The 25,643-nt window shown below is 49.3% G+C and overlaps 1 protein-coding gene across 1 annotated transcript in view; it reads right to left on the bottom strand.

The window, feature by feature from the left end:
* The window catches only part of GALNT18 (polypeptide N-acetylgalactosaminyltransferase 18), a 351,350-nt gene that overhangs the window by 161,703 nt on the left and 164,004 nt on the right, over positions 1-25,643 (bottom strand). Inside the window, exon 2 of the mRNA XM_060606015.3 lies at positions 14,593-14,785. Coding sequence (XP_060461998.1) covers positions 14,593-14,785 — 193 coding nt within the window. The remainder of the gene's footprint in view (positions 1-14,592; positions 14,786-25,643) is intronic.

Genomic DNA, 25,643 nt, shown 5'->3' with positions numbered 1-25,643 from the left:
GCCACTGACCCCGGCGGGTTCCTTTTTTTCTGCAAACCTCCTCCCTGGGTCAGAGAGTCAGGGCCTCTCTCCACCAGCAGGGTCCTTCCTCCCCAGAACTTATGGCCCCAGTTCCTCACATTCTGTCTCCAGCAGTTCTAAGTTTCTTTGTACTGTAATTAAGTGATCCCTCCAGGCCAAACGTCCTGACCTCCTTAAATCCTTCCTTCCTCCTTTTCTCTCTTGGGAGCCGCTCAGGGTCCCTCCAGCAACAGCTGCCTTGCCCTGGCCTCTCTCTCTACACCTGGAGGCAAGCTCCCTTACCCTTCAGTTTATTTGAACCTAACCCCAAATATGGATGTGGCTGAGCAGAGAGGGGGGAAGGGTGGGCAGGATAAGAAAGACAAGGTGAGGGGCACCTGGGTGGCTCAGTCAGTGAAACATCCAGCTTCAGCTCAGGTCATGATCTCACAGTCCGTGAGTTCGAGCCCCACGTCAGGCTCTGTGCTGACAGCTCAGAGCCTGGAGCCTGTTTTCAGATTCTGTGTCTCCCTCTTTCTCTGCCCTTCTCCCACTCCTGCTCTCTGTCTCTGTCTGTCTCTCTCTCTCAAAAATAAATAATAAGTGTTAAAAAAATTTAAAAAAAGAAAAGAAAAGAAAGACAAGATGGGCCCGTTTCTAGGGAAAGAGTGTTAGAGGGTGGATGAAGCCACCCAGGCCGAGCTCCGCCCCAAGCTGCCATGTGACCATGGGTGGGCCACTTCACTTCTCTGTATGTCCCATCCTAGAATGAGGGAGGCAGAAGAAATGATCACCTAGGTGTCTTTCTCTATAAAATTCGGCATCTTCTACCTCCCATGTGGTGAAAGGAAGATACCTCATTGAGGAAAGAGTTTGCAAACTTCCCTGCCCTCCCATCCAGCACCTGGATTTGGCCACCACTAAATGCCACAAGAAACACCCCCTTACTGCCATCTTGATTACACAAGGTGGCCAAATGTCCCGGTTTGCCCAGGATTTTCCCAGTTTCAGCCCTGAAAGTCCCAAGCAAGGCGGGACAGTAGGTTGCCGGATGAGTAGACGACAGTGTCCCTAACCTTCTTGGGGGCAGGAACAGAGCTTGCTCACTCACGACTGCGCTCCCACTGCCCAGCACAGTGCCTGACCCGCAGCAGGCACTCAGTCAGCATCCGCCGAATACACTGACGCTACCCTTTCAAAGTGCCCAACACACAGACACCGGCACACAGTCATGGTTCCTATTGTCATCTCGACGCTGAAGCAGAACTCACATTGCTGGAGAAGGAGGCATAAAGAAGGAGGCAGAAGAGTACGCTAGGCAAGAGGTCCACATACCTGCCGGTCACACTCACCATCATCACTGCCGAACACAGGACACAAGCCTGCCTGCCCAGGGCAGCCCAAGGCTTTCAAAAGGAATACACATTCAAGAACTGCTGTGGAAGAGAATTGTTCCAGACCCCAGCCCAGCACTTCTATCCTCCAGGGTCTGGCCCTCACACCCTCTGCCCCCCAGAGCCTGCTCCCCACCTGCTGTGGGTGTCTGCCTCTTCCCCTGCTCACCTCCCCAGAGAAGGACCAGAAGACATGAGAGTCAGAGGAGCCACACAGGCCTAACCGGCCTTTCTCTCCTGATGCTTCTGGAGAAAGCCTGACTGTACAAGACCTGCTCCTTACTCATTTTGAGAAGAGGCATATTCTCTATAAAATTAAGCCATAAAAGTTCCCTTTTTACTTTTATTCTTGTTCAAAGTCGAGCCATTTTCCACTAGAGATAAAAACAAGGCATTTCTGAGAGCGAATACTAGGGCTGTCTAATAAGCCGGAATTGATGGTCATGATAAACTCAACTTTATCGATCACTGCACACAGAAGGCGATGCGGGGTGGGAACAGCTAAGTAAGGGCCTCTCGGCCGAGCTCCCTGAGACTGTTGTGAGCTGCTCATAAGGCACATTTATATCAAGAGCTTCAGTGCCACTGTTGCCTGTGAGAGACAGTGGCCAAGTAAGCAGGGCCAACCTAGGCTCCTGGCAGACGGGCGCTGCCCAGAACAGCAGCCAGAAACCTGTATGTGGCATCAGTGGATTTTCCGCCTACATGTGGCGTCAGTAGATTCTCCCCTCCCTATGACCTCGGCAAACCTACAAGCTCCCAGTCCATCTGGTGATAATTCAAAGAGGCTGCTTGACCGAGGGTGAGAGAGTGGGTAGACTTCTTCCAGAATAAAGGTCAAAGTCAAATGTTTGCTGATGCTGCTGCCAGTGCAAGGGGTAACCAGGTCCACCATGCTAGGGTTCTGGGAGTAGGGAAGGGACCTTCTTGGACCAAGCAGGAGAAGATGACACACCTAGGTACCCAAGGGTCCCCAGCCCCTCTTCCTTCCCAGGATTCTCCCAAGCAGCCCTCCCTGCAGCCATGGTCAGCACACGAGGGTTCAGAGATACCATTAACCACCTAGAACATAAACCTTGGGACACTGCCTTCTTGGCCCTTTGAGGCCGTCAGTATCCTCGCCCCAGCTTCCCCCCTACCACCTGCACCCACAGGAATTGCTTGATCCTCCTCTGGCCTTACTTGGATACACTGTTGGCATCTTCTAGACTTTTCCAGATTAGATAGTCTCCCAGGCTTGCCAGCGTCCAGTCTGCTGGACTTAATGAAACCTAAAGATAGGTCAACGTAGGGATTCTCACTGAGCATGAGGACAGTCAAGACTTTTACTCTCTCTGGCATCTATATCTCCATGACCTCTGTAGCTAAGAGACTGCGTGGAGCTTGCCACCCCCACTGCCCATGGACCCCATGTAGAATATTTGGAAATTATAATAGTAATAATTTCCATTTTCTGAGTGCTCATGATTTGCCATAAACCATGCTAAGAGATGTAGGGATATTTTTACTCTCCCCCTGCCCGCCCCCATTTATTCCTTCTTAAAATCCTATATGGTAAACATATCTATCCCCATTTTATAGATGAGGGAACTAGGGTTAAGACAGTAAGTTATTTTCCAGGGCTTAAACCTGGCCTCATTTGTCTCCAAAGCCTGTACTCATAATCCCTGTTAAACTAGGGTCTGTATCTTCCTTCTCACTCTCACCCAGGGATGCATCTGGCAAAACAATGGTGTTGTGATGACCCAGATACTTGATTGGGGGTGGGGGCACAAAACACAAGTTACTCCAGGCTGCCAGCTCTGATGAAAGATGGAACGGGTGCAGTATGTCTAGTAGGATGATGGGGGCAAATATAAACACTGCTGGGCACCCGAAGCCTAAACTCTTCCTGTTGCATTGTTCCCATTGGGATAAACAATCCCAGTGACTCCTTGTATAAGGGTGTCTGGGTCTTCTGTCCTGTGGCTTCATCACTTGGCTCATAACTGATGGGACCAGAGACCTATTCCTGAGCCCCAAGTAGCTACCAACAGCCTGGCTGTCAGCATACAGGGAAGCCTCACTCAAGACTCTGTAGCCAGATCTGGCAATCCTGAAGAAGGACCAGCAACCCTATCAAGCTCTTTCTCATGGGGAGGTTGAACGTGAGATACCCCAAGGAGGCAGGAGGCAGGAGGCAGGAGTCTGGGGCAGCGGGAATGATGGAGTTGGAATAGGACACTGTCAGTGAGATGGAGACACAGATGGTCACCACTAGAGACACAGAACTCTAACAATGAGCCAGGAGGATGCAGACTTGAGCTCGTCCATGATGTCTTCAACTATACTGCCCTCTTCCATACCTGAACACATGGCTTCGAATTGTATGATTACGTGACTATGTGTGAACATCAACCCACAAAGAATCCCACCCCTCTGTGGTTGCTGAGTGAGTTCAGTTCCTTGCTCTGAGAGAGCACACAAGACCTAGTAAAGAGAGAACAAGTATGACTCCTGGGCTGGAATTGGATGTCCCATGATTCTCCCAGCATCCTTCGCTTTTCTTGCATGCCACTTATTTGCTATTGCAATGTGTTTTTCTGTGATTGTTTAACAAACAGCAGTGTCTCTGCTAGACTATAAACCATATGAGGTCAGGGCACCTGGATGGCTCACTTGGTTGAATTCCTGACTCTTGATTTTGGCTCAGGTCATGATCCTAAGGTCATGGGATTGAGTACCATGTTGGGCTCTGTGCTGAGTGTGGAGCCTGCTTAAGGTTCCGTCTCTCTCTCTCTTTCTCTCCCACACACACACAGCCCCTCTTCCCTGCTCATGCTCTCTCTCTAAAATTAAGAGAAAATTAAAAAAAAAATTAAACGGCGTAAGTGTAAGACCACACCTGCTTTACTCACCAGTGTCCCTACTGCCTCACACAATGGTCAGCACAGAGAAGAAACTATTGAGTGTCTGGCTCAATGAACAAATAAATAAATAAATATTTGAATGATGAAGAGTAGAATTAATTCAGACCCATGAAAGCCCTGTGGGTGGGAATTCTACCATGAGCTGACAGAATAGGAGTCACTGAGTCAAACATTCACTCCCTGACTGTATGAGTCTCCTAACACTAACAGAGTTGCTGTAAAAAATCATTGTAAACTTGGGGCCTTAAAACAACACAAACGTGTTCTTTTACAAGGAAGGCACAGAGAGGCTGGTAAGTTGCTGGAGGTCAACCAGTTTGTAAACGAGAGACCTGGCCTTGGAACCCAAGTTTCAAACATCAGTCTATAACCTAAGCAGAAACTTCATCCGTTTGTTATCTAGTTTCTCGCATCCTCCAAAAAGCCAAAGGGGTAAATGGAGGCAGGCAGGGTGGGGATACCCAGAGGCTTCTGGGACCTGGCAAGATACCACATCTGGCCCAGCTGTGGAAGAGACAGCAGACACCTGAGAACTGAGAGCTTTACCAGTCTGCAAGGCAAGAGAAATAGACCCATCTGGTCAGGGTGCAGATTTTGGCACAGAAACCACGGACAGGTAAACTACCAAGGAGATGTGATCATCAGGTGTCCAGCTTTAGTCCAGAGGGAGAACTTCTACAAACGTTTTTCAGGTGATTATACAATTTCGAGAAAGGATCTAATATCAAATGTTGATTGTAAGTAGGACAAGAGGGAAAAGAGTCATTTGAAATGTAAACACCTGTAAAGGAAGCAGGAAACCATTTGTTCCTAAAAGCATCTTACTGGAAACCCAGGGAAAATAGACTCCTGGGGGCTACATGGACAGCTGCAGAGAACAAGCAGGCTGGCTCTGGTAGAGAAGACCGAGCGTCTCCATGTGGTGAGTCTGTTGGCAAACAGGTCAGGCCCATGGCAAGGAGAACGTGGGGTAGGGGAAGGTGAGCCCCTTAAGTCAGGAAAAGGAAGATGGGGCATCTCTGCTCTCCAGCAGAGCCTGGCCCTGGGCCTCTGATACCCAGAACTCTGGAGCTGGGGTGAAATCCCTCTATGTGATCTGCCTGGCCCTCCTCTCATCTAGTGCTGGGGCTGATGGCCTGGTCCACGTGGCTCCTCGTCCACACTCCAGGACTCCAGGTAGTTAAAGTCATGGTCATGTCCCCCAAGCCATCTCTTTTACAGATCAAAGACCCAGATGACACAAGGAACAAAAAATTAAATAGCAGCGACTATGGGTCAGGCAGTGTTCTGAGAGCTCTCCATTCAACCTCTGTATTACTATCTCTAGCTTGCATATAGGAAACTCAGGCATAGAGAGGCTGGAGAACTTGCTGGAGGTCAACCAGCTCGTAACAGCACTTTATAATCTAAGCAGAAACTGCATCTGTTTGTCGTGTTACCCACTTCCTCTCTTGGCTTGTTCTCCTCTGAACATCCTCTTCTTTCTCTATATCCCTTAAAATCCAGTTATGCAGTTGTGATCTGAGTGGCAAAACAGACAAAACTATCACCTCCCCTTTTTAAGACAGTATATTTCTATTAATATAGCTCAAGATTATATTATCTTTAAGAATAGCCCACAGGATACTGTTGGCCCATAAGGAGCCTAACACGAAGAATTGGAACTGTTTTCGCCGAGTGCGTTACTAAAAGAGTATTTTCCCCCCAACTGTGTGTGCTTAACATCTCCAGGGTGCTAGCAGAATCATTAGTAAGGGTGTTCCCTCCTTGTCCTGAGGCAGCCCTCACGGAGGATTTCTGGGTCACCTCCATAGAGCTAAGATCCCAAACTAGAAAAACTCACTGGGGCAGAGGTGCCAGGGTGCTGAGGCAGTGTCCTAAAGACACAAGACCCAGGTAAAAATACTGGTTCTGCCACATACCACCCGTGGGAACTTCAATACGTTTCTTACCTTTGCAAATACTCCGTATTCTCCTAAATAAAACAGAAATAATAGTAATTACCTCCTAGAGATGTAAGGATCAAGTTAAATTAGAACATGCATGTTAAGCAGTTTGCACAGCACCTGGCACCCAGGAAGGGGGCAAGTGGTGCTCTTGGTGAAAATCAGCAGCCCCTGGGTAGCAACTCACACATGGTCTAGCAAATATGATCCCAGCTCCTCCCCCTAGAGCCCTCCCCCTTGTCCCCCAGGACCAGCTACATAATATGGGGGGCCCAGTGAAGAAAGAAAAGCTGGTGGTATTCAGAAGTTATTCAGAATTGTAACACAGTAACGGTAGAGCATTAAACCAAGCACAGAACCTTTCCAGCCTTCTTGGGATCCTGTGCAGAGGCTGCACACACAGGAGTTTCCTAAATGCGAATATTGCTGCTGGAAGAAAGCACTACAGATGTGGTAGCTTAGAACAACACGCATTTATTATCTTATAGTTCTGGAGGTCAGAAGTCTGATGCAGGTCTCACAGGGCTAACATCACAGTGTTGACAGGACTGCGTTCCTTTTTTGAGGCTCACAGCGATAATCTGTTTTCCTGCCTTTTCCAGTATCTAAAGGCTGCCTGCATGCCTTGGCTTATGGCTCTTTTCCATCTTCAAGGGCAGCAACAGCTGGTGGAGTCCTTGTCACGCTGCCATCCCCCTGGCTCTGACTCTTCTGCCTCTCTCTTCCACTTTTGAGTGCCCTGTGATTACACTGGGCCCATCTAGATAAGCCAAGATAATCTCTTTATTTTAAAATCAGCTGAGAACAACCTTAATTCCATCTGCAACCTTAATTCTCCATTGCCACGTGCTATACTATAGTCAACGGTTCCAGGGATTAGGACATGGGTGTCTTTGGGAGACCATTATTCTGTTTACTCCACACATCCATGAAGCCAGGCCTGCTGGCCCCCCAAGTCCAGAGATCTCAGATGTGTGTCTAGAGACACACATGCTCCATGAGAACCCTACAGCCCTCTGATCCATACATGCAAACCTGTGGCCACACCCCAGTGACAGCAGCAACACCCACAGCCACCTTGCTAACTGCTCCTAGGTGGACTGAGCCCCCTGGTTCCATGCTGCATTCTCTCTCTGCTATAATCCCATCCTGATCCTTTCTACTTGATGTTCATACAGGATCTCTCCAGGTCAGGACTAGGGCTCTGTGTGTGTGTGTGTGTGTGTGTGTGTGTGTGTGTGTCTGTGTGTGTGCACCCATGCACCTATCTGTCCCAGTTGTTCCCTCCTGGGGTTGCAGAAAATAGTCTTAATTCCCTTTAATCATCCCCTCGTGCCTTGGCCTCAAGCTTGAGCCCACCAGTCAACCCAAAAGTCAGTCCACACTATTCCTGGGAGGGAGGGACTAAGACCTAGGGGGACATTGGAGAGAAGGGTGACATCATTACTGATAGACTCAGGAGTCTCTGACAATCAACCAGCAAGAGGCCAGAAGCAGTACCTGCCAGAGGCTCTGCCTTGAACTACCTTGGAGGTAGGCCATAGGGTTGCCATGGCAACTTCAAGCCTTGAACCTTTCACCCAGAGCTCCCCCTCTCTTGCCCACATCCACATGCCCACCAGATCAGGTACTCATCCCTTACACTTTCCTGGCTCCTGTTCAGAAATAACAACCACTGCCTGCATAAAAGGATGAGATGTGCCCCTATCGTTTTGGAACTATGGGCTCCCATATGCCACCTGCTTGACCCGCTGTCACTGGGGTGGGGGCCCGCCCTTACTTTCCTGCCCTGAGCTGGCCAGTGGCTCCAACCCCCATGATCCTCCTTCCCCACAATCACAACCCATCTTCTCAGTGGCTCCCCAAAAATGCCACCTCCATCCCCTCCAGCCCTCAGGCAAAGACTTCCCTGAGCTCTTTCTTATACCCTCATTTTCCAAAAAATTGATACTTCATCTACATGCAGCAAAATTCACAGATCTTAAGTGAACTTGATGAGTTTTGACAAATGCATATTCTTATGTAGTCCACACCCCAATAAGACTTGTTTTTTCCCTTCTCTCTTTTTGCCCCTCATAGGTTATTTTAGGGTTTATAGACAAAGAGGAGGAGGGTGAGCACTGGGGGGCAGGAGCATACAGAGAAAGCCAGAGGAACGTTTGGAGCTTGCCTCTGGGGATGTGAGGGATGGGGCAAAGTCCAGCCTGGGTGGGATGCAGCCTTTCTTCCCTTCAATCCTGAGGCCTGGGTGTCTCTCCAACCCAGAAAGCAAGAAGGCATAGCCCTGCCCAGATCCGGCAAAGGACCCTCACGGGGTGAGGTCTAGGAGGACCACCAGAGGAGGATGCCAAGGCCCTGTCTCTCCTGGGTCTTCTTACCTGGATGGCCAAGGGCCTACTCTGCTCTTGTTACAACAATGAAGACAGAATGAATGGTATTTCGATTTCCCTCAAAGCCAACTGTCCTGGAGCCCAGAGGAAAATCGTCCTTCCTCTGCCCAGATGAGACTAACAAAACTGCCACACTTCCGGTTCCCATTCCCTTCCTTTTCCAGGGGAGGGCCGTCACAGATCCTAAAGGGAAGCTCCTTGCAGATGCTTCTCTGGGTCCTGCCTCCCTGCTACACAGAAGAACAGGGCTTCCGTGGGCCATCAAGTCCAGCCCCTGACTTACTACAAACGTGTAGGAATGACTCCTCTTCAGGGAGGCCAGGAGATGGTCAGCAACCTTTCTGATCACCTGTCCTGCTCTCCTACCACCTTCCATCTGGATTCCCGCTACAGTGTTAGCTCCTTGAGGTTTCTGTCTGATGCTTTACTGGGTACCTGGCACACACTTGGAGCTCAATAAACGTTTGTTGGATGAATACATTAATAAAGCCTAGCAACACGCTGACTGGACTTTGTTCCTTCTGCTGTGTATAAGGCACTGAGTATAGTATGGTCCTTTTAGCCAGATGGAAAAATGGGTCAGATTACCTCTTGCAGCACCAAGAAAGGAGACAAAATAAGGGACCAGCCAGAGATGATGGAAGAGTGGGTGGGGCAGGATTCGGAATACCCACTTTCTGGTCCAGGAGTGAAGCCAAGCATAACGTCAGGGTTAGGACTTAGAAGAGCAAACCCAAGAGGAAGGACAAAGAGCAGAGTGTGAAATCCAAGCACACCTCCAGGGGCAGAAGTCCCCACGGGCAAACAGGAGGAGGGGACAAAGGCACTGAGAATGAAGCAACACCCACCTGGCCTGATTCTTCTGGAGACTGTCCCTAGCATGGTGCTTCCTCTCAGATGCTGCCGCTGCCCCACCCACCCTACCTCCAATCCCAACATTACCTGTAACAACGGCATCGTTCTCTACCTTGATGATAGATTGTATGCTCACCAAAACAGATTTTCCAACACTTAGAGAAGACTTTCCTGACTCAGACGAACTGATCAGCCCAGTGCTACATACTTTAAAGCAGTCCTCACTCCCAAGAGAATGTCACAGGTTGACACCTCAAGGTGGTAAGTCTGGTGGCAGTTACAAACACAAACCCTGGGTTCGGTCCCCAGCCCTAACACTAGTGACCATGAGCAGATTTTATCTCTTCATGCCTCAGTTTCCTCTTCGGTAAAATGGAAACTAATAATAATACTGTCAAATAATAAGAAATATATATATTGGTCTCTACCCCTGGTTTCTGCTAATATTTGGTCTTTGAGCTCAGTTCCTGACATGGAGATCCTAAACACTTTGTCATTTCCTGACTGAAAGTAGTATCTGACAGAGCTCCTAAATCCCTTGGAGTTTCCTGGGTGATAAGAGCATCTTTTTTTTTTTTTTTTTTAATGTAATTTATTGTCAAATTGGCTAACATACAGTCTGTAAAGTGTGCTCTTGGTTTTTGGGGTACATTCCCGTGGTTCATCACTTACATACAACACCCAGTGCTTATCCCAACAAGTGCCCTCCTCAATGCCCATCACCCATTTTCCCCTCATCCCCACCCTCCCCCCCATCCACCCTCAGTTTGTTCCCTGTATTTAAGAGTCTCTTACGGTTTGTCAATAGGAGCATCTTTTGATCTAATGAGGTGACTCTTGATGGGCCCCGAATGAGAGCTGGTCACCAGAAAGACCAAACCATAATTAGAAGTTTGAAACTTTCAGTCTAACCTCCCCACACAATCCTCTGAAGAGAGAAGATGTGCTGGAAAATGAGTTAATAATCGATCATGCCTGCATGATGAAGCCTCATAAAGTATGGGTTTCAGAGAGCTTCCAGGCTGGTGAACATATCCACATTCCAGGAGGATGATGCACCCCAAGCCCACAGGTACAGAAGCTCCTGTGCCGGGGACCCTCCCAGGCCCCACTCTATATACCTCCTCATCAGACAGTTCATCCATATCCTGTATTATATGCTTCACAATCAACCATTACATGTAAGTACTTCCCTGAGTTCTGTGTAATTGCAGGCAAGTTCCTGAATTCAAGGATGGGTCATGGGAACCTCACTTTATAGCCAGTCATTCAGAGGCACAGGTGATAACCTGACACTTGTGATTGGCCTCTGAAGTGAGGGCAGCGTCATGGGACTGAGCCCATAACCTGTAGGACTGACTACCGGAGGTAGATAGTGCCAGAACGGGATGGAATTGTAGGGCCTCCAGCTGGTGTCACAGAATCAGCTGGTGTGGAAAAACCCGACACATCTGGTGTCAGAAGTATCGTGAGCAGGAGAGCAAAGAACACCGTGTGCTTCCTGGACAAGTACCTACTCCAGAAGGTTACTGCGAGGAGTCAAACAGTTAACATAAATAAAAGTGCCAGACGCATCCCTGCAAACATGGCTCAAGCTATATAAATGTTTGCCAATGTAATTTGAAATAGGATGATAGTAAAGACAGTGAAACAAATGTTTCCAAATGGAGTTAAACAGGATAAGCTAAGCGATGACCTTGTTACAAGGCAGGAATGGTTTTAGGGAAGTTAACAGACAAAGAGGGGCACTTTTATCTAAGCACACCCTTGTTTTGAGTGGTCCCCCAACAGCTCTTGGGTCTTTGACGTGTGTCTGGCACGGGCTCTGATTGAGCCCCTCCAAGTAGACGCATAAAGAGGAACTGCATTCTTAAAGCCACTGCAGAGAGGACTGCTGGGGGCGCACTCAGAAGGCTCAGCGCTACCTTTTATCAGGGATTCCATTTTTCCTCTATAAAGAGTCACCGTGCCCAACAGGGGAGGTGTGGAAACTCCATAAACTGTAGCTTTGTGCAGAGGGAAGGTCTTTCTGTTGGGACTATTGCTCCTTTCCAATGGCTCAGAATTCTGCCCACCTGGAGTCCTTCAAAGATCCTTTCTCAGCAAAGTCCGGAAATCCAGGCTGGACTGGCCCCCAAAACGTGCCTCTTCCAGAGCATGCTTGCAAGGGATGGCCATGTGACCTGTGTCCATCCCCCCCCCCCCCACCCCCCGCCAACTTCCTGTTTCTTTCCCATGGAAATAGGAAGGAACAGCAACAGGGCACCTCTCTCAATGAAGGGTTAGGGGTTCCGGCATCGGTTGGCTCTTAACAAGACAGCTGTGGGCTACCATCAAAGACCAGGATTAGGCATCTGGATACACAGTTTCGGTTCAACTACTTATCCAACTGTGTGACCTCAGACATAACACTCATTACACTTTCTGTTCCTCAGTTTCCTCAACCCTGAATGGGAAGAATATGCCAGTTCTTTCCCTACCTCCATCCACTTCAGGTTGGCATGGTCCAACAGGGAAGGGCATTCTCAACAAGTCGAGCCCTATGTAAATACCGTTAATTGTTATGGTCATGTGGCAGTCTGTAAGATCTACCCTTTCCTTCCTTAGCTTCCTTCTGATTTCCTTTTTAACGTGGAACAAACGTGCATTGAGCTAGGCCTGAGTTTTGCATCAGAGCTGGCTGCAAAAAGTCTGCAGCTCCTGTGCTGCCAAGATCAAGGCCAAGGCCCCTGCAGAAGTCCTGGGGCCCCGACTCCTCTTGAGGACTCTTTTTCCAGAGCGTCTAGGTTCTGCCCACATCAGACCTACTTCTCCGCAGCCCCAGGCACGGTGCCTGCAGCACTCCCAGAGGGCTGAGACCTTGTGGCACGGAGATAAAATCACCTTCAGGATATTCCCAGAATCCAACCCCATCCCAACACCTGCCCACTGCCATCATGGTCCAAGCCACCATCGCGTCTCACCTGGCTATGCAGAAGCATCCTAACTGGACTCCCTGCTTTCTCCCTGGCCCTTTCAGTCTGTTCTGAGCACAGCAGCCACAGGGGCCTTTAAAAATGACAATCAGAGCATATTACTAGTCTGCTCAAGCCCTTGGATCCCCATCTCACAGAGTGAAAGGTACACCCCTTGCAGCAGCCTGCAAAGCCCTTCCCTGGCAATTCTCAGCCTGGGCTGTATACTGGAATCACATGAAAATTCTAAGCAATACAGATAGAGTGTCACTTCTGGAAACTCTTTAACTGGTCTAGGGTGTGGCCCTGGCATCAAGATTATTTATTTATTTATTTAGTTAGTTAGTTAGTTATTTTAACGTTTACTTATTATTGAGAGTCAGAGAGAGAGACAGAGCATGAGCATGGGAGGGATAGAGAGAGGGGGAGACACAGATTCCGAAGCAGGCTCCAGGCTCTGAGCTGTCAGCACAGAGCCCGATGCAGGGCTCAAACTCACAAACTACAAGATCATGACCTGAGCCGAAGTCAGATGCTTAACCAAAACTGAGCCACCCAGGTGCCCCATCAAGATTATTTAAAGCTCCCTATGAGTTGAATGTGTAGCCAAGTTTGAGAACCACTAACCTACTTGATCTGCTTCCTGTTGCCCCTCTGCCCTCATCTCCAACTACTGCCTTCATGCTTGCTCTGGTCCAGCCACATGGGCCTCTTTTTTCTTTTTCAAACATGCCAAGCACACTTCTCCTACCTCAGGACCTTTGCACTTGCTCTACCTAGAAAGTTTTTGCCCAGGTATCCGCATGGCTTGCTTCCTCATCTCTTCTGGATGTTTGCTCACATGTCACCTTGTTAGTGAAGTCTTTCTCTCCACCTCACTAAAAACTCAACACCTCCTTCTATTCCAGGAAATCTCTATCTCTGTCTTCAACTTTCTATTTCTTCATGACATTTGCTACCATCTAACATGGTACATATTTTACTTTAAAAAAATTTTATTTTATTTTATTGTATTTTATTTTATTTGAGAGAGAGAGAGAGAGAATGAACAAACAGGGGAGAGGGGCAGAGGTAGAGACTCTCAAGTAGGATCCATGCTGGGGCTCAATCCCACAACCATGAAATCATGACCTGAGCCAAAATCAAGACTTGGATGCTCAACCCATAGAGCCACCCAGGCACCCCTGTTTTATTATGTGTCCCTGCCCATCTAGAAATGCAAGCTCTGTGAGGGCAAGGATTCCTGTCTGTTTTGTTCACTGCACTATCCCTGGGCCTAGACTATGCTGATACATAAGAAGTGCTCAGTAACTATCCTTTATGTGAATATATACTCTTCTAGCCCCTTGTAGATCCTCAGCTGCTCTTTCAGCCCTAGAACCCAATCAGGTTCTCCTTGGGCCAGGGAAAAACCATACTCAATTATACAGTACACAGTAGGTGCTCAATAAATGTCTGTGAAACTGAACTGAACTTTCCTCCCTAGAAAAACACAGCCTCCAAACCCAGCAGCAAGATCTTTCCTAAAAACCCCAGATACAAGCTCACTGTGGTTTGCAACTTTAAAAAAATTTTAAAAATAAGGAGAAAGAGGGGAAAAGAAGGCATGGGGGGGGGGAAGCTCACAAAAGTTAATGAGATTTTCTCAGCTGTGGTACGTGCCCACACTTTTAATAATTAGGAGTAATAAAAACTCTAACTGAACCTTAAAGGAACATCTTCTGTGACAAAGAGAGAAGTCAAGACAGACTTCTGCGTCGGGCATAATGACTTGTTAGCCCTGGAAGATGGATAGACTTAAAAATAGTAATTTATAGGAAAAAAATAATTGTTCATAAAAATGCAACTAATTGGGTTAAAATGACTTATTAACAAGAATACTGGATGATTCTAAAGCCCATAGGGAGTAAATTAGGTTATTAATCCTCAGCGCCTCATGAAAGAAGCTTCCCCTGCTTAGCAGATGGAGAAACTGAGGCTGAGGGAGGGGGAGAGTGAGTTGCCAATGGAGGCTGAGGGCACAGACCCTGCGGGAGAGGGACCCAGGAGCCCCAAGGCCCTGTCCTGACTCTATCCCCAGCACTGTGGTGACCCCGTCTCCCCACAGGCAGGTCAAAAAGGGCCCAGCCACTGACTCTGCTCACCCACTGGGTCTGAGGTCAGGCAGAGGCCGGTCGAGGGGCAGACGGTCACTGAGGTAGGCGTTGTAGCCGTAGTACTGGAACTGCTTCAGGGCCATGCGCCGGCCTTCAGGGCTGAGCTCCTGGCCCCAGTGTGCAAACAGAGAGGAGTCTGTGAAGGGCTCAGCCTCTGCCTCCTCGGGCTTGGCAGGAGCCTCTGGAGAAAGAAGGGACAAGGAGACAGTGGGTCAGAGTGTACCCCTGCAAATGCCATGACAACCCCTTTCCCTTCCTCACCATCACCTTGCATACAACAATCTTATCCCCATATTTGGGAGCTGTGGGGAGGACGGACTGCAATCTTCATGCTTCCCCAAACTCAGTTATCCACCCATTCATCCATTCATTCATCCAACAACCACTAGGCACAAGGGATACAGAAATACATCCTACAGGGTCTACCGAGAAGCTGAGAGATGTGATCCAGATGCCCCATGGCTTCAAGTCAGAACTCCCTCCTTTCCAGTCGGCCTCCCCACCAGAGATTCTAGCCTTAGCCCTCAAAATGGGTTTCCACTTCTCTTACCCAAGATTACACCCCCACTCCCTGCCGGTCCTGGGCTGGCCCCACACCCAGGCCCTCCAGCTGAGGTTCTGCTCCCCTTTCCAGCTCTTGCCAGCCCACCTCCCTGTCCGCTGTCTGGTCTGATATGAGTTGCCTGGCCCCACCAAGCGCCATTCACATGGCTCCAAGGACCTCCAGCCAGACTGCCTCCTGCTGCGTCCAGCCTGTGCCTACCAAATAGGGAATCACTGGCACAGAGGACAGCCCAAAAAATCCCCAGTCACCCATGCATTGTTGGCACTGCTCACTGGACCCCTGGTAGACTTTGTAGGGGCAGCCCCCACACTAGGATAAGGAGAGCTCATGGTTTCCCTGGAACTTTCTAAGAAAATGAAGAGGACATTATTACCTATAAGAGCAGAAGCTTTGGATTCACACAGATATGGATTCAAAGAAATTCCCGCTGCACCATTCACTGGCTACATGGCCTCAAGCAAACACTCAATGTCTCTGTACCTCGACTGCCCCATTTGTAATGCAGGCATACTAGTATCTACCCATGTCCGCCCCCACAGGATCTGAGAGGATTACATACAATAATGTATATACAGCACTTCGGCTAGCATATGTCTCAGAAAAAGTACACAATAATTGGTAACCAGTGTAACACATAGCAAGGGGAGCCTGGCAGGGCATTTAAATCTTTCTTTTATGGGGGCAAAAGGTAGGTCTTTCCACGACATAGGCTGGTGGGTCAAGACTTGGGAATTTATTCTAAGGGTCATTTAGTCAAGGTCAGATATCAGAGCAATTGGACAGAGATGCCAAGCCCACTGGACGATGCCCTCCCTGTTCATAAACATGATATAAGTGAGAGATGGCGCTGGGAGTCTGGAAACGAGACAGAGACCAGAAGGAAGCAGAAGTAGGTTGGGGACAGAAGAGGCAGGCTTGGGATACTTACTAATGATCCCTCAGCCATCCAGGCAGGCTTGGGACTTTTGCCAATGTCCCCTCAGCCATCTGTATGAAGCCAGTAGGTGTATGAAACACCTATGTCGGATAACTTAAAGGCACAGGCTGGGCACAGGTGAAGGTCTAAGAATGCAGAGTCTTCGAGGTTGAGGAGCTCAGAGCTGCAGACCACAGTTCTTACTATCACTGCCTCTTGGGGGGAACGCGCAGACATACCCCAAACCAGAGGTACATGAATCTCCTGGGATAACCATCATGGCTAGTCCCCACTGAGTGCTTTCCATGAGTCAGGCTCTGCTGTGAACGTTTTTGCCACATCAACGCATTGCACCCTGCGTGGTGGGAACTATTATTGTTTCGACTTCACAGGTAATGAAAGTGAGGCCTGGGGAGGATGAGAAACTTGCCCTGATTCACTCACAAGGAGGCGAAGTAGTGGAGGGTCAATCCCGAGAAGTCTGTCTCTCCAGGCGGTGGTCCTAACTGCTACACCATACCCCTTCTACGTGGCAATGGGCCGGGACACATATGCGTTCCAAAGACAAACGTGGCACGCCAATTTTCCTTCAAGACGTGGAAGGAAACTCAGGTACCCAAAGCAGATTAGGATCTAATAAGGAGTAAAATACAAACTGCGTGTGCATTTCTGTGACAGGGCAAGCATTTTTAGTACTTGTGGTGGCCACTGCAAGTTCCATGCCAGAACTCAGGGCCCGCTTGCTCTCCCCTACGAGGCATAAGTGAAGGGAAGCACAGGGTTTACATGATCGATCGTCAAGGTCCTCGCCGTCCCTAAAAAGATGTAAGACTCGTTCGTGTGGAATGTTGGGGTAGTAAAAACCTAAATCAGTGAGCCAACTGAATCATATGATATTTAAAAGAAATGGAGTTTTACTGCTCTCACATACCTAAATGGATATTACCAAGTAAAATGAGATCAGTTAATGAAAAAATTATGATTCACAATTAGACCTGCATTGCATAAAAATGTATTATAAACATATTAAAGTCCTCGGTTCCACCACACGCCCCTGTCTTTTTGCTCGGCATGGGTATAAACCACAACGAACTGGAGAGCAGTGGGTCTCGAATGATAAGCCGGGGGGGGCACAGCAGCAGCAAGAAGTCCTCTTCGTTGAATTCCTGCCCAGAGCCAAGCACCGTGCTGGTCCATGTCTTTACCCAAGGTGATCTCTGTCTTGCTCATGGGTGTGCCCTCCACGAGGGCAGGCTGGCATCTGTCTTATTCCCTGCTGCACCCCCAGCATGGTACACAGCTCTTGCGAGGGGCTCAATATACCATTTTAAAATAAGTTAGTTGAGGTGCCTGAGTGGCTCAGTCGGTTAAGCAACTGACTCTTAGTTTCAGCTAGGGTCATGATCTCATGGTTTGTGAGTTCAAGCCTTGCATCGGGCTCTGAGCTGACAGTGCAGAGTCTGCTTGGGAGTCTCTCCGCCTACCCCCACCCCCTCGCCCCACCCCCTGCCCTTCCACCACTCTCTCTCAAAATATAAATAAATGAAACTTTTTAAATATTTTTTTTAACGTTTATTTATTTTTGAGACAGAGAGAAACAGAGCATGAATGGGGGAGGGTCAGAGAGAGGGAGACACAGAATCTGAAACAGGCTCCAGGCTCTGAGCTGTCAGCACAGAGCCTGACACGGGGCTTGAACTCACGGACCGTGAGATCATGGCCTGAGCCGAAGTCGGCTGCTTAACCGACTGAGCCACCCAGGCGCCCCAAAACTTTTTAAAAGATAGAATAAGTTTGTTGAACAGTAGCCTGTAGGGTTAGTTATTCGTTCGACATGAGGAAACCAAAGATGAAAAGGTGAAATGACCAATCCAAGGTCATCCAGTTGGTCAGGGGCATTGAAGAAGGTCTGGCTCCCTCCAAACCTCACTTTCTTCCCTCTATATCACGAATGACAAACTACAGTCTGAGGGCCAAAGCTGACCCACCACCTATTCTGTAAATAATGCTTTGTTGGAACACAGTCTCATCCATGTGCTTACATATTATCTACGGCTGCTTTAGAGCTACAAGGGAGAGTTGAGTACATGCAACAGAGCCCATGTGGCCTAAAAAGTCGAAAATTCTCAACTATCTTGTCCCTCGAGAAAATGTGTGCTCTACATCTTATACCAGACATCCAAAGACTGGTTAAGGGTACTGGTTGCTGGGTGGCTCAGTCGGTTGAATGTCTGACTCTTGATTTCAGCTCAGGTCATGATCCCAGGATCGTAGGATCGAGCCTCTAAAAATTGGGCTCCATGCTGAGTGTGGAGCCCATTTAAGATTCTCTCTTTCTCTCTCTCTCTCTCTGTCTTTCTCTCTGTTTCTCTGTCTCCCCCCCCCCCCACCACCTGTCTCCCCCACTTATGCCCACTCTCACTCTCAAATTAAAAAAAAAAAAGAGTAGTGTCAGAATCCTGGGGACACTCCAGATCTACCATTTACCAGCTAGACTAGCTTACCTGCACCTTAGTTTCCTCATCCAGAAAGTGTCATTGATCATAACAGTGACCTTTTCATAGGACACGTGTGCATACTCAATGAGATGTTCCATGTAAGGAGCTTAGCACAGTGCCTGGCACATGATAAATGTTAGTTCCATAAAGGTTAGCTAGTAAGGAACCACAAAGCCCCATGGCCCCACTAGGGTGCTTTTCTGACAACACCTCTTGAGTTCAGATGGGGGAGATAAATGGCCCTGCCCTGAGGTCCTCAGCTCTGAAAGATGTAGTTACTGTCTAGGTCCCAGATGAAGCGTTTCCATGTCCACTGACAAGTGGCCTGCCCTTAACTGGTCCTAGACCCAACTCCTTTATCTGTCCAGTAAGAAAACAGTCCTACATGGTCCTCAGAAAAGGAGGACCATCTTTGACATGGTGTTGTGACGGGCAAGGAGGCTTCAGGGAGGTGCCCAGGCTAGGACCAGGGTCCAGGGGCATCTGGATACATCTGGTGATGGGCCAGACCAAGGGCTGTCTGTCAGCCCAGAATGCTCCTCTTAGGAGCAGACTTGGGCTATACTGGAGTATAACATTTCCTACTGGGGTCTAGACCTCCTTGGGCACACCTGACCAACTGAGGGGTGACTCAGAAGAAGTATATATCCAGACAGCTGAGAGCTCCCCAAGGGGAGCTCATTCAAGGCGGAGACTCAGTGGGGCACAGTGAACTCAGCCTGATGGCAGAGCCAGAGTTTAGAGGGTTCTGAGTACAGCACAAACTCTGTAATCCCAGTTCATTCCTGGCCCAGTGCTGGTGCTTGTCTGGGTCCTAGGGAGAGGGGGCTGACAGGAAACACATAGGCCATTTCCTCAGACAGCCACCCATAGGACCCGATAGGCACCTGTGTAACTCAGAGGCAGGGAGACATTCTCCCACCTTCCTGCACTATGAGCTCTGTGACATGGGCAGGAGGGGAGCCCCCTACAGGGCGTGAGCAGACCCACAGGCTGGGGGAAACACTACCATGCTATACGCCCTCTCTGCGCAGTACCCTCCAATGGCCAACTATCTCCTCGGCATGAAAGACTGAGTCCCAACTAACACTAACAAGGCCCTACAAGGCTCCCTGGGATCAAAACCTGAGAGCCTCCAGAGCTCACCCCCTACCACTGCTCCCCTGTCTTCTCTAGTCCAGCCACACCAGCCCCTCGGCCCCTCGCAAGACTCACTCAGCATATCTCACCTCAGGGCCTTTGCTCTTGCACTTCCTTCTATACCCTTACGACTAACCCCCCCTCACTTCCTTTCCGTCTTTACTCAGAAGTCATTTTCTCAGCAAAGCCTTTTCTAAACATTCAATCTCAGTGTTTCCTCCACACCCACTACAGGACTTTTTCTATTTGTCTTACTAGTTGTTTGTCTTTCCTGACTCAAATGTGAGCTCCACGAAGTCAGGGACTTGCTCTGAGGAGCCCCCAGTGCTTAGAACAGTGCCTGTTCTAACAGGCGCTCAATGAATATCAGGAAAATGAATGAATGGGGCAGTAGCAATAGGTCAGAAGAGGAGTCAGTAAGCCCCCTATCCACCAGGGACTCCCCAAATCCTCAGAGGGGATTGAAAGGGGACTGGAGTCTTGTGTCAGCACGCAGGAGTGTGACACCAGTAAAGGGCAAGCAAATTCTACTTGCGTGCAGTTAACTTCCTACCTAGCTCACTTATGCAAAGCCATTTGAGATTATGCTCTTAGAAGCCTCTTGGGGAGTTCCAAGGAATGTGGTCATTGGTAGACAGCCCTCACCCCTGTCCCAGGACTCTGGTAAATCTCTTATATCAGGGAATTACCTGACATCTCTCCCAAGCATCCACAACAGGACCGTGCACAGAGGACTTGCCCCCAAAAACATGGGGAGTAGAGAAATAAGGAAGGAGGGAGGGAAAGCTGTGTCGGTTTCTTGCCTCTTCCTCTTTCTGCTCTCACCTGGAAGAGCTCAGAATTGGAAAGACCACATGAAGACTCCAAAGTCACAGAAACCCTGGTGCAGAGGACAATGAGGTGGTAAGACCGAGTCTTCAGGAAACTAACCTAAGATGCCTTCGGGGAGTGTCTGACCCAAACCGCAAGAGCTTCAGAGAGCCTGAGCGTCAAGTCAGGTGTCCCCAACCTTCCCCAAAGTTCCTGTAGACGTGTGGCTGTCAGCCTTCCTCCTGACCTCATCCCTGGCTCAGTCTCTAAGGTGCTTGCTACAGAAATCCCTGCCACCAAACTCAAGGTCACTAATCCCTGCACCTTTTGAAGAGAAAAGGCACATTTGATGGGTCTGTGTAAAGCATGACATTTTTGACACTGAGGAAAAGGGCTGACTTACTCCTCCTTGACATCTCTTAGAGGAACCTGCCTTTCCCTTTGTAGGCCATCCTCCCCCCCACCTTGGGGCCCAGGGAACAACCAATCCTGCTCATTCCAAGAATGCTCTCCTTGGCCAGCATCTGGGAACTGCTGTCAGTCAGCTTGATCCCGAGGGGATAAAGGCTGCACCTCTTTCATTGCCAGGCCTTGGGAGTCACTGTCAGCTCTGCCCTAGAGGGAGTTAACTCTTCTTATCAGATAATCAACAAATATCCAAGCAAGTTTATGCTACGCCAGGCCTATTGCTGGGCATTGGAAATATAAAGACTTCTCAGACTTGGTGCCTATCCCCATGCAGCAGCCAGTCTAGGGAAAAGCCAGACGTATAGAGAATGTGATCAGTGCTCAGCCACTGGGTCACTGAAGACGGAAGGGGGTTGTGCAAGGAAGGCTTCCTAGAGGAGGCAATGCTTGAATTAGACATGAAGAACAAGTGAGATTCACAAGCTCTCTCTGGGGAAGGGAACCCCAAGGGCAGGACCAACAGGAACAAGGATGTAGAAGTGGGAGAGAGCACAGTGTGGGGCTCAGGGCCTCTGGACAGATGGCTACCCACAGCTGAAACTGGAGAAGAAGAACCCAAGCTGCTGGGGGCCTCAGTAGGCCTGGGACAGCAGGATGTATGGAAGAACCATAAAGGAAACTGCAAGTCTTAAAGGCCAGGATTGGCCATACATAACATTTGGAAATAGCTTATAAACCTACAAGCATGTATGCCAAAGCCCAACATACTAACCATCACCAGAGGTACTGTGCCGAGGGGCAAAGTGCATTATGTGAGGTCTAATGAAGAGGGAAACCACATGCCAATCTAGGGTGTCTACTGCAAACCCTTTGCCCCTGTATACCTTACCCCAGTTCCACTGTCCTGCCCCTGCCAGGTGGTGAGGCCAGGCCATCACAGAGGCTGTGTGATATAGGGCCTACCCTCCCCATCATAGATAAGAGGAAACTGCAGCCCAGAGACGTATCCCTAAACTACCTCCATGTTGGGAGCGAGACACAATGGCTTGAAGATTGTAGAAACTTCAGGCCCCGGGAGACTTTCAGTTGGTCTGCTCGGGTCCACTGCAGCATTAAACTACTGAAATACTTCCACAGAGCTGGTAAAAAGCTGCTGCCCAGAGTCCCTCCAGGTGGCCTTGCTACCCCTGCCGCCCTGGCTCTTTTCTTGGAATGTTTCAGGTCTCTCCACCAGCCAGCAACCACAGGTGTATGCCTGGTCTGGCCAGCAGTCCCAGGACCTTGCTCCACACTGTGGCCAGCATTCATGCAAAATGGCTAGTGCCTGTGCCCTAGCTGGTTGAGTATGTTTTGACTATCACTTGCTCCAAACCCTTCCTAGGGGGCCCCTGTGAATATGAATTATGGGTTTCCAGAGACCTTTCACTCAGCTCATCTGTTTCTCCATGTGAATGCCCAGTTCTCGCTGTGCATGACCTGTTTTCCAGAAAGTTCTACCAGTGATCACCTGGGGCATCGGGAAATGCCACCTTATGGTCTCAGATATGCCCCATGTGCAGCCCACTAATGAGAACGGAGAATTACAGATACATGTCCTGACAGCCTCTATGCTAATTCACAGAGACAAGAGGGAAGTGGGGCAGGAAAGCAGCTTGCGAGGCTTTGAGCAATTAAAGCAACAAAAGCCGCAGCTCTGAGGGTCGTGCACGGGTGTACCCGCCAGGCACGAGGGCACATCTGGAGACTCTGCCAAGGCTCTCGTGGCTCGTGCAGCCCCTGATGCTGGAAACAGGAAGGATACCTGAGTGAGAGTGGCTGCTTCCGTGAGCAGCCCAAACGAGGGCCTGCCCCGCTGCTTTTGCTCCGCACAATGGAGCGGCAAGAAAATGGGTTTGGGCATGAAATAAACATTGTAATGCTGCCCAGCCCATCCGATTCTGACTGCCTGTCCTCTCCAGGCCCCCATTCCTGGCCACCCCCATCTTCTGAAGCGGAGCCATTTAGCTGCCTCCTGCTGTGCACGTTAGTGAGGGGCCGCTAGCAATTTGGAGAAGCTGCAGGAGAGGCTCTGGCCCAGACGTCCCCCTGAGCAGGAACCCAAGACCATCTTGGCTCTCGGATTTTCGGATGAATCCTAAACTAGCAATCGAAGGGGACACACTGCACAGTTTCCACTGGAGGCCAAAGTGGTTTGGGGCTCCCACCTCAGGACTGGGCGGCAGTACAGGTCAAGCTCTGCCGAGCAGACAGAGAGAGGCACCCGGGACTCAGCTCCCATCACTTAGCACCCCTGGCCCATGGCCCATGTTCAGCCATGTGCTCTTTGGAAGGGGCAGCTTTGCTTCTGGTGCCTCAGTTTGGGCACCTCTAGGAAAGCAGGGGAGCCTTCTTGTTTCTTGTGGGTTTACTCACTTTAGTATACATTCATTCCTATTTCAGGCCGAGTTCAGAAGGCTTTGAGGGTGTGTAAGGAGGGGGCCTTTGCTTCTGCGCAGCCAGTCCTATAGCCACTGCTATTTCTGTTTCCGCCCTCAAGGCTAGGCTCAAAGCCAAAGCTTGGGGTGTTTGGTGATACGATCCAGAATGCAGTGATGAGGAGGCAGCGGGAAGTGGGACAGACAGGCAAGCCCGGGTCCCAGGTGACTGCCTGCGGTGGGCACCAGAACCTGTGTATAAGGTCTCTCCAGGGGACAGACCCAGATGGACCTGTCTCCTGGTCCTCCTCCTGGTATGTTCTGGGGCCCCCTTCTCCCCAGTCCTGGGGCTGTTATTCACTCTCTCGGACAAGACCGTCAGCCTGGCCCCTCGAGCCCCATCCCCTTCTCCTGTGAAATGGGGACAGCCTGTCAAGCTGCTATGTAGAATCACAGTGAAGTCAGCTTTTGGAAGCATGAAGGCTAAGCATTAAATAATGGAGGGGGCATTGCTCACTATCCCAGATAAGAATTCTCAAAGGATATTTCCTTTTCTTCCACTCCATTGACTCATTTTTTTCACATCTTTACTGGGGGGTAATTTATAGAACACAAAATTCACCCACCTCAAATGTACAATTCAATGATTTTTAGAAAGATTTTCTTTTACTCTTGAGATGCGTTGCTGCATGTTTTATTTGGGGCTAAAAAGAAAAGGGCAACTGGATATCCAGAAATGTGCACTTCCCTTGTCGGCTTTCAGGAAACTCCTGCCTGCTGGCTTCCCGCTGGTGAGAAGTCACCATTGTTCCTACTAACGAAGTGCTTGGGCCTCGCCAGAGCAGCTCAGGCTGTTTCCATCAAGGCCCGCCATCCGGGTACTACTGCTGAGGTCGGATTCGCTTCACCACACAGGGAGGGATTTAACCCTGACACCCTGTGCTGTCTCCACAGCCCGGGATACTTGTCTCCCCTCCCTCCCCTTCCAACACCCAGCTCTGAGGTTCAAAGCCAGCCTCTGTGCCCAGTCCCAGCCACAGGGAAGCACAGAGAGCTTGTGGGAAGTAGAGGCAGGAGGCCTCAGCCGACTCTCAACTCCCACACTGGACAAATCTGCTACACTGTGGGTCCCCTTTCTCTCCTGTAAGATGGACCCAGTGTTTGGGTTTTGTTTGAGAGAAAAAGGAGAACTTTAAGCCCATCATCGTGGTGCTTTTCTTATCCTTGAAATGCCAAGACAGTGTGCCTCTTCTTGGGCTCCCAAGGGAAAATTCTCAGACTTTTTAAAACACCCTTTGATATGCTAAGAGTCCTAATAATAAGGAAATAAAGTATTCTGCATAAGGTATTTCCCCTCTTCCGTGCTTCTGGAGGTGCATTAGAACATGAGCTAAAGGTCTTTTGCCAGCAGCCCTCACGATTAGGCTTTCTCTCCCAGGGATCCTCAGAACTGCTAAGAGAAAGAAGTGGAATCTGACAAGAAAAAGCTTGGAGCTAATCAAAAGAAAGGAGCCCTGACAGTCTCAAGTCTGACACCGTTAAAATCCTCTGCGCAATGACTTTATTCATCGTGGCAAAGGCAAATCTGGGAGAGCTTCCTCTGACACCCAACGGGTGTTGTGGGGAAAGAGAGAGACTTCTACAGAATGCCTCATTACAAGGCAGGGCCAAGGCCTGTCTGCAAGGGTGGCTTCCTGTAGGGGCTCTGGACTCAGCTCTGCCCTTGACTATCTGGGTGACCTCTGTCCAGCTCTTGAACCTTTCTGAGCCTGAGCTTGCTCATCTGTCTAATGGGGATAATGTTATCTACCTCTAGCTCACTGTAAAGATTAAGTGTGGCGGTGAAGGTCAGTAAAGTGTTTAGCAAACCTTCAAATGCCTGGTAAGCAGATTCATTTCCTGTTGTCAGGATGGCTGAGTGGTCTAAGGAACTGCATTCCGGATTAGTTTGCTAGTGCTGCTATAACAAATGATCACAGATTTTTCTCTAAGATAAAATCAGGGTGTTGACAAGGCTGCTTTCCTTTCTGAATGTTCTAAAGGAGAATCCATTTCCCTGGATCCTTGAATCTTTGAATCCTTTCCAGCTTCTAGTGGCTGCCTGTATTCCTTGGCCCACGGCCCTCTTACTTGATGGCCATTGCCAACATGAGTGGCTTCAGTCCTTTTCACACGGCGTCACTCTGACTTTCTCTTCTGATCCCCTTTCTACTTCTACGGACTCTGAGATGACACTGGACCCACTTGGATAATCTAGGATGCTCTCCCTATTTTGAAGTCAGCTTATT

This window comes from Panthera onca, chromosome D1, assembly GCF_046562875.1.
Source record: "Panthera onca isolate mPanOnc1 chromosome D1, mPanOnc1 haplotype 2, whole genome shotgun sequence".
Taxonomy (NCBI): Eukaryota; Metazoa; Chordata; class Mammalia; order Carnivora; family Felidae; genus Panthera; species Panthera onca.
Note: the sequence above shows the minus strand (reverse complement) of the source record. Positions and strands in the feature narration are given on the sequence as shown.